This window comes from Ailuropoda melanoleuca, chromosome 8 (assembly GCF_002007445.2).
Source record: "Ailuropoda melanoleuca isolate Jingjing chromosome 8, ASM200744v2, whole genome shotgun sequence".
In the NCBI taxonomy this organism is placed as follows: Eukaryota; Metazoa; Chordata; class Mammalia; order Carnivora; family Ursidae; genus Ailuropoda; species Ailuropoda melanoleuca.
The window spans coordinates 93,839,518-93,855,235 of NC_048225.1; the positions used below are offsets into that span (position 1 = coordinate 93,839,518).

The window sequence follows — 15,718 nt, forward strand, 5'->3', positions numbered from 1 at the left end:
AAACAGGCAATAGACCAGATTTGGCCCATGGGCCATAGTTTGCCAACTCCTACTCTATTCTATTCTTGGTATCTGCCCTAAAGAAATACTTACACATATGTACAAGGAGGCATATCTAGGCATCTCCACAGCAGCTGCATTTGCAAAAGAATAAATGAGAAGCAACCTAAAATTTCAACAACAGAAGAACGGCTAAATACATTATATATCCATACCACGTCCAATTATGCAGATCTACATACACTAATATAGAAAAATCTTCAAAACATGCCACGAGGAGGAAAAAAGCACAAATTTTAGAATATTTATATATTTATTATAACACACACAGTAGTAAAGGTATGTATGGAAGGCTATACTCCAATCTGACAACAATGGTTACCTCTCATGAAAGAAGAAAGACAGCAAGGTGTGTTGGCTGGGGTGGGGAGTGGGGTGGCTGTCTTAGAGGACTCCAGTTTTATCTGTATTTTTTTCAAGAGCATATGGTCATGAATGACTTCATAAATTAAAAAAGAATAAAAAAATAAAAAAAGGAAATCTAGGAATCTTTCCACTTAATGCCCTTAGACCTTGGCTATCTCCTCTAAGTATGGAGTCAAGGCATATAGGTGGGAAGATAGAAGCTAGATGACCATCACACCCAAGTTATGACTGTTCATGGCACTGGGGACCTCCTCTCCAGGTAGTACTGAGGTTCTGTGAGACTATTAAATAAGCCTAAAATGTGACAGATGTGGCCACAGCTATAATCTGTTCAAACACAAAAACAACAGCCTTAGGGCAAGTCCTGCTTTTAAGCAAACTTGATATTTAAAAATTTAAAAATCTAAAACTGACAAACAGGTAAAGCATTCCAAAATAATTCAGCCAATAGCAGAGAAAACTGTTCTATAACATCCAGTTAAACACAGTAGATATCTCTGCTCCCTTCAAAATCCCCTTAAAAAGCAAACGTTTGTTGGAAAAGGTATAAATCTACAGGCAAGGAATGGAATAGAAGTGAAAAGCAAGTGAGCAAAATCAACCCATTTTTATAAGATAGAGAGCAGATGGAGGAATTAGCAGGACTGAGACACATGGATAGTAGATATCAAAGAGAGGAGTCACTCATACACCAGATAGATCCCCAGAAGGCCTAGCCATTACAGGCACCATATACCACAGATGGCAACAGTAAACTACGGAGAAAGAAAACAGGAAGGTTGGTTAAAAACCTGGGTAATGGGCATACAGACTCTGGGGCTTCCCCCTTCTCTGCCCCCAACCCCCCATGATGAATGAGGTGATAACAAGATTCTTTAAATCAATAAACTGCATTAGAATGACTCTAAACTCACAGCCAACAGGCACAGTGGCATTTCAGAATACTAAAGATAGTTTCATTAAGGTTCCAGAGAGAAAAACAGATGACATACAAAGAATCAAAAACAAAAATGGCATTTCTCAACAGTAAAACTAAAAACGAGAAGACAAATTACATCTTCAAAATTTGCAAGAGAAATTACCTTTCGACCTTAAAATTCAGTTCTCCAATAATCAAAGGTGAGGGTGTAATCAAGAGAGTTTGGGAAATATAGGGTCTCAAAAAACATGTATCACCCACGGTGCTTTTCTAAGGCAGCTACTGAAGGATGTGCTCCCTCAAATCGAAGGGAGGGGAGAAAACAGGGAGTTCTGGGGCCCACGACACAGGGATTCAGCCCAGGAGAGAAGAGGAGGGAAATGTCAGGATTTCAGCTGCACCACCTATCTGAAGGGAAATGATCCAGATGGGACGGGAGGCGGGAAGGGCTTCAGGAGAGGTTCTCCAGGAAAAGAAGAGAGCTGACAGATTTCCAAGCACATCTGACTACCCGGAAAATACTATACTGAGGGATTTTTCAACTTCACTGGGGAGTTTGGAAAGAAGTGGTGATAGTAAACTCCTAATCAAACAAAAAGATGCAAGGTGATTCTTAATCTGAGATGGGTAAAGAGATGACTAAAAAGGAAATTCAGCGATAGCATATTAACCGGCTTGGCAGTGAGCCACACTGAACATCATGGTAAGAATGTAAACAGCAAGTGTTGACTAAGCCAAAAATAGAGACACTATTCTATTAGAAGTTGGGAGTACGTCTCAGATGCAAAAACCTCAGGTAGAAAGCAGTTAACACTTATAATTCATAAGTGAAGAAATACGAGAATAGACTGTAGAAAGGCAGAAGTAGATGTAGAAACAGCTAAGAGAATTAGAAGTTGTTGCTGATGAGGACAAGGACGTATGTGCAGGAGGAATGGAGACCAAAGATTCATTTATCTCAAGAAAGCCTTGCAGTACGATTTGACTTCTGACCCATGAACACATATTTCTTAAACTTTCTGGGTTTCCATTCGTTTCCACGGCAAAACAGGGATAATGCTAATACTCACCTATAAAGCTACTATTAAAACCACATGACGTAATTGGGTAAAAATGCTTTTGTGAGCATTCCCAATTCACTTGGACCAATTTTTCCATAGACAAGTTGAGTGAAGCCACAACTAAAACCAAAGTTGTCCAACAACTGAGGGCTGGAATGTCAATTAATCTAATGCCAAATGGTTTGGCCATAGCTTGCTCGTCTCAAATTGCAATTCTTTGTTATTCCTGAGAAACCCCATTTTTGCTGGTTAAAAAAAGAAAATCTAATGCCAAATGTACACAAGCAGCAAGGAGAAATTAAGTGAATGAATAAGTGTGTAAGGTCTATCAAAGCAGATGTCTCTTATCTGGTATCAAGGATGCTTAGAATAAATTATGTATAACTGAATTTGACTCCCTTTCTAACTGAACTAACCGTGTGTTCCTACACAAATCACACACCTTCCCAGCCTGTAGGTTTCCTCATCTATAAAAGTGAAGATAAGGAACACCTGCCCTGCATGGTGGTTGTGATGCTTAAATAAAATAACAAACGTGAAAGATCCTTGCGCAGGATCTGATACAGTTTATTTCCTGGCAAAGGGTGGCAGCTACAATGGCCCCATGAGAGTCTGGTCCTTCCATTTCCAACACGAATCAAGCATCCACGGTCAGCTAAGTGAAGCCTCCTGAGGGTGGATCCATCCTGTACCCTTTACTCTCAATAACCTTTAATCAGATAACAGTACATATGCACTGTAGAAAAGGCTGAAAATGTAAATGAGTAAAACCAAGAGAATATGTATCACCAAGAATCCTGTTAGTAAAAAGCTAACCACCATTAATGTTGGAGTGTGTAAACTTCTATGCATTTCTCTATGTTTGCTATGTACCTTTAAATAAAAATAATTTTTTGTTATATCTGTTATTCTTTATTCCTTTCCATCTTTCTTCTCAGTGAAATGATTTGAAAATCATTACTTTTAATGGTGGCCTAGTCAATTTGATAGATGTCCTGAACCTTTTATATGAGACACTTTCCTGCCACCCCTCGGGGGATGGACAGTGGCCATTCCAGCTCTTACTCCAGCCTACTGGAGAGACTCTAGGGTGCAGACCAGAGGAAAAAGCAGAAGCCCCCTTAAATTGTGTTTCAATACATTCTGGCAATCACAGTACATTGATACCAACTCAGCTCATCTCAAATGAGGCCAGCAGCTGCTCCATAGGCTTTTTAAAGCAGTGTTTATTTCTAGGTCTTGGGAGGAATGTGAGATATTTTGGAAGTCCTGAACATCTCTGACTCCTCAGAGCTTTATAAAATGAACACACACACACACACAAACATATATATATATATGTGTATATATATATATGTATGCACATATATATGTATGTATACATACATATACACACATATATATTACATGTATGTGCTATGCAATTACAGCACATATACAGAATATTAATTGCACATAAAGCTTAAGTATACATTGTAAATAAATACATATTGTAGAAATATATCGCACAAAGTACATGCATATTATTCTTTGGGAAAAGGGGGCTAATTTCATCCTTCTATTGATAATAGAAACACTGGAAACTCACTTTGCTACCTTCAGAGAGTAATGGGTTTTCTGGAGACCCAGATTTGGAAAGACACAACCAAAGCTTCAGCACGTACACAGTAAGATTTTGCTTTTTCCTAAGCTCATCCACAGAGAGCTGCTGGGCGCTAGGCTGTGACTAGAGTAACCAGCACTTATCCGTGCTATAGAAGCAGGCATTGAGGACTCTCAAGTAATGAATCTAATCCCACATGCCACCTGAAAAAGCCTATTTCAACCATTGACATTCAAGTGATAGATCTCATCTTTGGCTTAGTATTCTTTCCCGAGGTTACAATTCCCAAGGCCAGGAGACTGTGCTGTGCACTTGACAGGAAGGACAGAAGCGCCATGGCAGCAGTGATGATGAGAGGGCAACCCCACCCTGCTCGGGCCTAACCTGACAGGGACAGGAAGGCCACAGAAGTCCAAGAGCGGGCCAGACCTGGGGAGGCTCACCGGGCCATGAAGAACTGGAAATTGGCTCTAGTTCAAAGCCTTCTCTCTGCCAGAGAGCAGACTCAGTAATGGAAGGTTAAAAAGAACCTGTGAAAATACTTCTGCCGTGCTAAACATATTCGACTAAGAGGTAGAATTCTTTGCCACATTCCACCTCCTAGACCAGAGGGGTTAAGGCTTAGGTTCAGATTCCCACAGAGAAGAAAATGTGTAAGAACTGAATTGTGCAGTGTGCTTCCTGCATCGTTAATGACCCTTCAGAGCGGGAGACAATGGAGGGGGCACCCACAGGTCGCCATCCACCAAGGAACACACTGTTCATAACAACACGCATTGCCTTTTCCAGACGGAGAGGCCTGGGTGAGTGTTAACAAGCGGGCACAACAGGCTAATTTGACGTGTGGGATTAATACGTTAATTTAATGCTCTCCTGTTTGGTTAAGTGGTTTGCATTTCTATATTTCTAAGTTTGGCATTCAAACCCTTTTATACGGGAAACCATTTGGCTTCTCTAGCTTCCTTTCCTCCGTTCTCCTGAGTGATAACCCCTGGGCTGCCATGTCTGCCTCCTCACCTCCATGGCAACCCTATTCCTGACTTCAGACTCTATGTGTGCTAGTCTCCTGACCTGGAATGCCTGTCTTCTCTCTGCTGACCTATCCAAGCCCCACTCTTCATTCTTCAGAGTCCTACTCAAGTTCCAGCTCTTTAAATAAACCATTCTTAAAAGCTTAGCTCACACTGACCGTCACCCCTCACGAACACCAGCTGCCTCTGTCACTCATTCTGGTCTCTCTGCGCATAACGCCTTATGCTGGTTCTCAACTATCTGCACATGTCTTGCATCTCCAGCTGGACCATGACCTCCTATGGCACAAGGAAGATGTCTTCCAGCTCCCTCCTCCCACTGTTAGCACCCTGGCCTGGAGACAGAACCAGTCTTTAACCTCACCTTACTTTACCCCTTAATGGCATCTCCACCATTGACCACTCCCTCCATGAAATACCCTCTTTTTCTTGGTTTCAGTGAAATCACCCTCTAGATTTGCCTCCCCTTGTGGCCCCTTCTCCTCCACCCAACTTTCAAATGTCGGTGTTCCTCAGGTTCGGTCCTGGGCTGCCACTTTTTTTTCTCTTTCTGCACTCTCTCTGGAAAGTCTCAAACACTTCCAAGGCTCCAAAATACCAACTCTATGCTCCCAAATGTCTATCTCTAGCCTGGACCTTTCTTCTGAGCAATGCCTGCGAATGCTAGGCCAAGCAGTATTTATGATGTTTATGAAGACAAGACTGTTTTTTAATACAGATCACTTAGCTCTTCCTAGAGAAAAGCTCTCATTCCATGGTTTTATTGCCCCTTTATTCCAAAGCAGAAACTGCAAAGATGATTATCCTGATAGGCCACACAAAATACCTTGTTCTTGTAGAGCACTGACTCACAATAGACTCTACCACTATACAATGATAGATAGTACACTATAGGCATTGATGCACTGAAAGAGATGAGGGGAAAAAAAGAAATTAGGAGGAAAGGACCATGTCTCTTCCTCAGAGTTTTCGAGGGTTCTGCAATGTGTCTGCCACATTGGGTACTGAAAATGTTTTTTTCCCTAAATGAGCAAATTAAGGAGGGAAGAACCAGACTGATCCTGCCTAAGCAGCCAAGTCTAGGAAGGCTTCCAGTCTTGAGAAAATGGCTTATCTACAATACGTACTTGATCTCCATTTGCTGCATCAAGCCAAGCAGTAGAGAAACAGAAGATCATGAGTCATTGTCAAATAGAAATACTCTTCTTAGACTAGTTTGCTTTTTTTTTTTATATTATGTTAGTCACGATACAGTACATCCCTGGTTTTTGATGTAAAGTTTCACCATACAGTACATCCCCAGATTCCGATGTAAAGTTTGATGATTCATTAGTTGTGTATAACACCCAGTGCACCATGCAATACATGCCCTCCTTACTACCCATTACCGGTCTATCCCATTCCCCCACCCCCCTCCCCTCTGTAGCTCACAGTTTGTTTCTCAGAGTCCATAGTCTCTCATGCTTCATTCCCCCTTCTGATTACCCCCCCTTTCTTTATCCCTTTCTTCCCCTACCGATCATCCTAGTTCTTATGTTCCATAGATGAGAGAAACCATATGATAATTGTCTTTCTCTGCTTGACTTATTTCACTTAGCATTATCTCCTCCAGTGCCGTCCATGTTGCAGCAAATGTTGAGAATTCGTTCTTTCTGATAGCTGAGTAATATTCCATTGTATATATGGACCACAGCTTCTTAATCCAGTCATCTGTTGAAGGGCATCTCGGCTNTCCTTCCACGATTTAGCTATTGTGGACAATGCTGCTATGAACGTTGGGGTGCATATGGCCCTTCTCTTCACTGTGTCTGTATCTTTGGGGTAAATACCCAGTGGTGCAATGGCTGGGTCATAGGGTAGCTCAATTTTTAACTTTTTAAGGGACCTCCACACTGTTTTCCAGAGTGGCTGTACCAACTTGCATTCCCACCAACAATGTAGGAGGGATCCCCTTTCTCCACATCCTCTCCAACAATTGTTGTTTCTTGCCTTGTCTATCTTTGCCATTCTAACTGGCGTAAGGTGGTATCTCAGTGTGGTTTTGATTTGAATTTCCCTGATGGCTAATGATTTTGAACATTTTTTCATGTGTCTGTTAGCCATTTGTATGTCTTCATTGGAAAAGTGTCTGTTCATATCTTCTGCCCATTTTATGATTTGTTTGTTTCTCGTGTATTGAGTTTGAGAAGTTCTTTGTAGATCTTGGATACCAGTGTTTTATCTGTAGTATCATTTGCAAATATATTCTCCCATTCTGTGGGCTGCCTCTTAGTTTTTTGACTGTTTCCTTGGCTGTGCAGAAACCTTTTATCTAGATGAAGTCCCGCAAGTTCATTTTATCTTTTGTTTCTCTTGCCTTTGGAGATGTGTCATGAAAAAGGTTGTCGTGGCTGATGTCGTAGAGGTTGCTGCCTATGCTCTCCTCTAGGATTCTGATGGATTCCTGTCTCACATCAAGGTCTTTCATCCATTTAGTTTATCTTTGTGTATGGTGTGAGAGAGTGGTCAAGTTTCATTCTTTTGCATGTAGCTGTCCAATTTTCCCAGCTAGACTAGTTTGCTTTTTAATCCTTCAGTGAGTCAGTTGGGGTTGGTGTCACTGACCTCAAGTGAAAGTTTTTCTTATCAGGTCAACTGACATGAATATCCTGCTAACTAGTGGGTTAGGATTCCAGAGAACTATGTAATCATTAGTTGGATCACGTCCATCATTCTTACAATTGAATGATCAATTTTATTTTATTTTTTTTTATTTTAATGTTTTTTTATTATATTATGTTAGTCACCATACAGTACATCCCTGGTTTCTGATGTAAAGTGCGATGATTCATTAGTTGCGTATAACACCCAGTGCACCATGCAATACGTGCCCTCCTTACTACCCATCACCGTTCTATCCCATTCCCCCACCCCCCTCCCCTCTGGGGCCCTCAGTTTGTGCAATGGCTGGATGATCAATTTTAAATTGACTGATCTCTCAAACTCATGGGATTTCTGTACCTACATCTTCAAAGTCAAAATAACCAATATAACAGATAAACTGAATGGATATCTCCACAGAGCTGTGGTCTTTGGGCTCCTTCTGACACACCAGAGCGTCAGATCCCTCCCAGAACCATTAGACTGACCCTCCCTGATTGTCACTGGAGGCGCCTTTCCTCAATTAAATCTATAAATAGAAATTTTACTGCTTCAGAGAGGCTATAAATCAGCTCAGCAGGATACTCTTGGGGCAAAGAAGAGGAGACAAGGGCTGGGGGGAGGAGGACATATTGAAATTATTCAATGAAATGAGCATCAGGGGTGGGGGTGGGTGAACTGCTTGAGATGTCGATTCTCCTTTTGTAGGAATCACTGACAAGCAACCTGAAGCTATCTTCCTTCAAAAGAGAAAACACATCGAGAACTGGCAAGAGGTAATGTCATTGTACTGATGCTTCAAAATGTTTCCACTTATTAAAAGATTTCAATGCTGGACACAAATTCTAGCTCCCTGAGAGAGTGCTTGTATAGAGAAAAAGCGTGTTGCTGCAGCAGTAACTCTTCTCTGTCCACCCAGCTCGGGTGCTTTGTGAAAGTACCTTTTGTCAGCTTCCTACAGCTCTGTGCCCCAGTGAGTCACAACCAATAATCCCCCCTCTCGTAAAGCAGCAGGGTACCAGATAGGCTAATTCCTCCCAAACTCTTTCTTTCCTATATATATTTTGTTCACTGAGCACTAAAATAGCATTTTGCCATCACTAGACCAATTACTATCTATGCTGCTATGGAAAAAAATAATCTGCCTATAAAATGCTCAACAAGCGTCAGCCTTAGGAAGTTCTTCCAGTATTCAATCTATATTCTTCATGCTGCTGCATGGGCCTACTTCCTCTTATACTGCCCTCAGTGAGGTCAGAAAATATACACTCATTTAACAAGTATTTACTACATGCTTACTCTATGCCAGGCATTGTGATACACGCCAAGGATACAGATCTCTGACTTCATGAGACTTGCAGTTCAGGGAAGGAGGTAAGGATTACACAGGTTATTGTATAAAAATATTTCATTGCAACTGTGTTAAGTACAACAGAAGAGATCACCTACAAGGTGCCCAAAATGTGTTTTTAATCAGGAGCTAATTGACTTAGGAGGGTCAGCAAAGGACAAACAAGATATCACTTGAATTGCAATCTGAAGGATGAATAGAGGTGGAGGGAGGGGAGGAAGGGGAGGGAGCATCCCAGGAAATGGACGAGCCCATGTGGGGGTTCTGAGGCTGGAGGGGCCAGGTGGGCAAATGAAGAGAAGGAAGAACAGAGTGTGAAGTGGGGGGTGGGAGCAGAGAGGATGGGGAGAGGTAGTAAGCTCAAGATCAGGCCGGGCCTCATAGGTCACCTTAAATATTGTCGTCTTTGTCCTAAAATCGTGAGATACCACTAAGGATTTTAAGGGTAACAACATAGTTAGGTTTTTATTGAGAAACATCATTCAGCACTGTGAGGATAACGAATTGAAGAAGGCAAAAATGGAAGCAGGGAGACTAGTTAAAGACAATCTGGTAGACCGGGCAAGAAATAAGAACGGTTAGATTAAGATGACTTAGCAGAAATGGAAATGATTTTTAAAAATTAAGATCTACCTAGGAGGGACGCCTGGGTGGCTCAGTCAGTTGGGCATCTGCCTTTGGCTTGGATCATGATCCCGGGGTCCTGGGATCGAGTCCCACATCAGGCTCCTTGCTCAACAGGGTCCTGCTTCTCCCTCTGCCTGCTGCTCCCCCTGTTCGTGCTCTCTCTCTCTCTCCCTCCCACTCTCTCACTCTCTGACAAATAAACAAATCAATCTTAAAAAAAATTAAGATCTACCTAGGAGATAGAATATACAGTAGATACAGGTAGAACTGAGGGAGAGAGAGTACAAAGGGTAACTTGCTGGTTTTGGCCTTGAGTAACTAGATTGAGGATGACTCTTCTAGAACTAGAGAATGCTAGAGGGAATGGAGCTAGTTGGAATTATGGGGGGATGGGGTACACGAGTCCAGTAGTACACATGTTAAGTCTGGGATATCTGTGAGATACACAAGTGCAACAGCTCAGTAGCCATTGGATATACGAGGTACCTCGTCATTAATGAATATCATTCAAAATTATAGTCACATTGTACATTCTTTTAATTTTTTTTTCTAAATGGGGGGTATGTTTTGGAATTGTACTGCTCAAAATGGAAGCCCCTAGCCCCTTGAGGGCTACCTAGACTCAAATTAATTAAAATTACATAAACTTAAAAATTAGTTTCTTGGTGACATCTAGTCACATTTCAAGCGCTCAGTGTGGCCTGTGACTCCCATATTGGTCATTTCCATTACTGCAGAAAGTTCAATTGGACAGCCCTGCCTAGAACATCAGAGGGCTTCCTACAATACTCAGCTCTGATTAGTCTTCTGGTGAATGTTCAACTGCCATTTCATCAACACTGAGAAATCCTACTGTATTTAGTGTTACAGACAAAGCTTTGAGGTTGAAGATGAAAAAGATATGGGAAAAGAAGGTATGATCATCCTTGTTACTCAAGTATCTTCCCATCTATCTTCAAAAAAACAGATGAAGGATTAATGCCATGGAGAGAGTGTATGAGCAGTCTGGGGGAGAGGGGAACTCACATCATAAAAATACTATCACATCAATCATAGAGACTAGTGTCAGAGGAAATTAGGTGCTAAGGAGACATTAAGTCTTCGTTTGGATTTGGACAAAAGAATGGGGACGGGATTCATGAAGAGAGAGGGAGGGAGAGTAACCCAAGTGGGAAAACAATTTATTCAAAAAGTTACACAACATTTAAAATGTCAGCCCTGTTTCTCTGAAGGAAAACAGAATCTATGCTGAGCTGTATAAGAAACAGAGTAATGGGGGGAAAACATTTGGGTGGACAAGTGGAAGAACAACTAAAGAATCTACCCAATTGTATTATGCTGAGTGAAATAAGTCAATCAGAGAAAGACAATTATCATATGGTTTCACTCATATGTGGAATATAATAAATAGCGCAGAGAATCATAGGGGAAGGGAGGGAGAATGGCATGGGAAGAAATCAGAAATGGAGACAAAACATGAGAGACTCTTAACTCTAGGAAACAAACTGAGGGTTGCTGGGGGGGGAGGTGGGTGGGGGATGGGGTAAGTTGGTGATGGGCATTAAGGAGGGCACGTGATGTGATGAGCACTGGGTGTTACACGCAACTGATGAATTACTGAACTCTACCTCTGAAACTAACGATGTACTATATGTTGGCTAATTGAAGTAAAAAAAAAAAAAAAGGAATCAACCCAATTGTGCACTGACTTAACACTGTAGCTAACTCAGACACTGAGCCAACCACTGGGCTATAAATAGTAACGCATCAAGATCTCGCACTCAAGGAGCTCCTCATGTACACAGCCAGAACCAACCACCAGGCTGTCAGGATAGAAGGTGATAAAATAGGTTTTATGAAATATGTTCTCAATAAATATGTACACTAAACACCATTTTCATAATATACAAGACATATATTTCACCAAGAAACACATACTCAAAAATTACTATACACTTAGGCGTCTGACTTGTGGGTGGAAACTCAAACGAGGCAAACACCCGAAGGTCCTGCACTGAGCTGTGATGAGGGGCAAAGCGGACATTCAGGTGCTTCCTCCTGTGAGTGTTTTCACTGCCTTCATTTTTAACCAAAATTAACAAGCCATTGGCTACATAGCACAGTTTGGGCTACTCCTTTAACATTTTAGATTTTTAAAATTTGTCAATAACATAAGCCACAGCTCGAAGTCTACAGAGCAATGCTTAACATTAAGTTCAAGGTTAATTTTAGACCCTTTGTGAAGGAATGGAGAGATGTGTTACAGGGCTTCAGCCTAGGCTGAAAAGAATTCTCTGGCTTTCACAGATGATAATTGGGTTTCAGGCTTTGGGGAAGACTATTCAGATTTGAAGACAGAGATTGAAACCTTGATGATACCACTTGCTATGGTTTTTCTTTGTGTTACATAGCCATGACTTTCACTGAAATTCCATTTTCTATTAAGATTCACTGACATTTCTTTCCTGCTGATTGCTGGGTACAACTACTGAATAAAATATTTATCTTTAAACATACATGAGCATATTTAAATTCCTTCAGATGTGTCATTTTACTATGTGCTTTGTATCAGTTTTTTTTGAAATAACTGTCCATTTTTACTACGGCTATCTTTATAGGAAAAAACTCAAACGTATTCTATTTGGTGGTGTTTGGGTTTCTGAAATCTATTTGCTTTAGTTGCATATACTGGGGGAGTTTAGGCACATTAATCACTGCTCAGTAAATTTCTTGTGTTTTATTGCCTGCCGTGAACACTGACGACAGCATATTTCTTTTTAGCCACTTTTTTTCAGCGTTATCAGCATACTGCTGCATATTCAGAACCGACCATTTCCTACAAGATTCTAATACACTGCATATCACTTTTATATGATAAAACATTTGTGTAAAATACATGTGTAAAGTGCCTAATTTTCCAAATCACTTTCCTGTGGAATCAGAATGGGACTTAAGTACTTAGCTATTTTTTGTTTTTTGGGTTTTTTTTTTTTTATGCTACAGTAACAGTCCCCATCGAATTAGCTGGGATTAAAAACACCAGCACTACTCAGTACTGGCAAGGGCATCCTCGTGCACTGCTGGTAGGAAAGTCACCTGACACACTCTGTCTGCAGGGCAGTTAAGGAAGAGTTAAGCTGTATGCATGGCAAAAAAAAAAAGGCGAGAAAAACCTTTACTTAGCAATTTTACATACAAGAATTTGTCCTGGTTATAATATTCATTTCAATTTTGATTGACAACTGCAAAAAATTAGAATGACACAATTGCCAATAGTAGGAGACTAATTAAATAAATGATGGCATAGCCACATAATGGAATTCTATGTAGCCATTAAAAGGGATTGTTAGAAATGGATTTGATGACATAGAAAGGTGGTCCTGATACAACTACGTCTCTGGAATAATAGCATTTGTGTTAGACGTTATACATGTGTGCGTACATATAAAGAAAAAAAGTTAGAATAGTTCTAACAGTTTTTGTTGAAGAGGTATTTTTCTTTTCCTCTTGTGTGAATTTTCTTATTTTTCTACAATAGGCATGCATTGCTTTAAAACACTTGTGTAAAAAACAAAACAAAAACCCTGCCACCTCTGGGCACATACTCTGAACCAATCTGGCAAGAATGGCCAACGGTGGGGTGAATCTGACAACCGCCTTCCCTCCCAGGCCTAGTCCACCTGGGTCGGCTGCCCGCCCCCCCGCCACCTGCTCACCACGCTGTCCTGGACGCATGGGGTCTGCACCAGCCTCTGAACTGCATTCTCCACGGTGACTCCCAGCCAGTTGAGTGCCGCCCAGCACCAGAGGTAGTCATAGCCACCATGCCAGAAGCTCACAAACGCAAACGTCACTGCGGTGGAAAACAGCGTCCCCAGCAGGCCGTGCTGGGACCCGCCTACCGGAATGTACACATACCTAGAGAAAGAAGAGCCTGTTAGGAGCCATGCAGTGGACTGTCCCTTCACCACTACCTGCTCCTGCCCTCGATTCTCCTGTCACACATAGTTAGTGACCATGTGGAGATCCTTCCCTGCTTCCAAGAAGCCACAGAGCACTCCCTGAATTCTCCAACACACCAGCAACCGGCAGAAACACAAGCCTCAGTTCTGAGGGGCTTGAGGTTAAATGAACACGCAAGCTTGAGAGCGCTCATTACCAGAGCAAAACAGCACTTACAGGAGGCAGGGTGATGAGTGGTGAATTTACAGTTGCTAAAAGAGGTGTGCCCAACCCTGGAAGCCTAATCACAGAATGGCAACGAAGCTTCCAGTTACATGGGGACACCAACCTTCAAGACAGGTATATATTTTACAGCTCACACTATTATGTTTACGGTTAAGCCCAATATTTAAGTACAATTGCTGCAATCAAGCTTCTAAGCAGGAGGAGCTGGGTGCAGAGCAGGGGTGCCAGGACCCGCTGCTCCAGCTTTCCAGGCAAGTTGCCCAGAAGGAGTAGTGACTTTGCAAGTGAAGGGAAGAGCTCTGCGCTCACAGGTCAGCCCAGTTATTACCCAAAATGCACAGCATCCCCAGGGTATGCTCTCTACTGCTGAGGCAGATATCTGACTACACATAAGCAGGACCACCTTCTTCACTCGGTATTTTCCAGCTGGGGTTGGACAAAACTCACCCCTTGTGTCGGTAGACTCTGGAGAGCTAGGAGCATAGCCTCCTGGCAGCAGCCTTTAAAAAAAACCCCAAAGGTCTTTGGTCTGTGATGAGTGCTTCTTTGTCCAACCTTCTTCCAGGAAGGAAGACGAAATCTCCATTTCCTGCACGCACAGTGTGTTCCAGGCACAGCACTACACACTCTACACACATTGCGTGGTTTGATTCTTTGAAGCACCATATGGTTTACACCTGCTGTTCCAGAGTGCCAGCCAGTTTACAATTTGCCTGTTCGTATATTATTTTAATATTTTGTAGGAAATGTTATTTTGAAAATCATTTTTGCAAACCATTTTTGAATAGAACAATTTTATAGACAAGTCGAACATAATAAAAATGAAAACCACTCCTCAGTCAATAAATATTTCAAAAAACTATAGGATAAGTATTTTTAAATATCTTCCTTCACTCTCAAATGTGCTCCAGTTTAGATAAAATTATATGCTCAGGTTAAATAGGCCCATCGTGTAGGTGAGAAAACGGAGGCTGAGAAGTTCACTTGAGCAAGGCACACAACCAGGAAGGGGAAGAGCCTTCCTCCAACTACGGCACCAAAGTTCACGCTCTGCATCACACCTACATCTTACACTCCCATCCAAAACCAGAACGCACGCGACAAAGTAGCCATTGCAGAAATAAGTGCAGCAAATAAAATGCCTTCTCCTGTGCAAAAACAAGACCATCTTGACAACTAAATTAGCAAATACCTATCAAGCGCTCACTATAGATTACGGGACCTTCATCTGCCATCAAGCATTTATTTAGGCCTCCAGGGCAGTCCTGGCATAATGGGAAACCCAAAGAGATAAAACACTGTTCCTGCCAAAAAGGACAGGTATAGCTGGTTGGGAAACAATAGCAAACATGTCCCAGCATTTAAGCTAGATGATACAGTAGAAAGTAGACAAGGAGAGTTTAAGAGTGCAGAGGAGAAGGGAGTGAGTGGAGGCAAGTGGACCCCAGCTTGGCAAGGCCAAGAGGATGAATTTTGCTGGGTGAAGGGGAGAAGGCGGGGACTGCATCATGGACCTAGAAGGGCTGGACAATGAGCCAGAAAAGCCTGACAACCCCAGGCACTGTACTTTTAGTTGGTGTTCTGCTGCCCCCTAGAGGCGGCTCGGTTAGTGGTGCAGAACACGCCTTAGCAGAAGCAAAAGATGGGCCACAAGTCTCTATCCTGCCTGCGTGGAGGGAGCTGCTGCCCCATCATGGCACTCCATGAGGCTACACTCCTATATACACGCATGCAACCTTCTTACACATATGTATGTAGACATACATATATGTATGTATAGAGGCGGGGAGAGAGGGAGAGGAAAACAGGTATTCAAACCAACTTCAGAAGTATGAGGAATGATGGCTTTTGACAGATAATTTTATTAAAAAA

The 15,718-nt window shown here is 41.9% G+C and overlaps 1 protein-coding gene across 1 annotated transcript in view; it reads right to left on the minus strand.

The window, feature by feature from the left end:
- The window catches only part of HHAT (hedgehog acyltransferase), a 306,415-nt gene that overhangs the window by 80,299 nt on the left and 210,398 nt on the right, over window positions 1-15,718 (minus strand). The window contains exon 9 of the mRNA XM_034667656.1: window positions 13,375-13,576. Within this exon, the coding sequence (XP_034523547.1) occupies window positions 13,375-13,576 (202 nt within the window). The remainder of the gene's footprint in view (window positions 1-13,374; window positions 13,577-15,718) is intronic.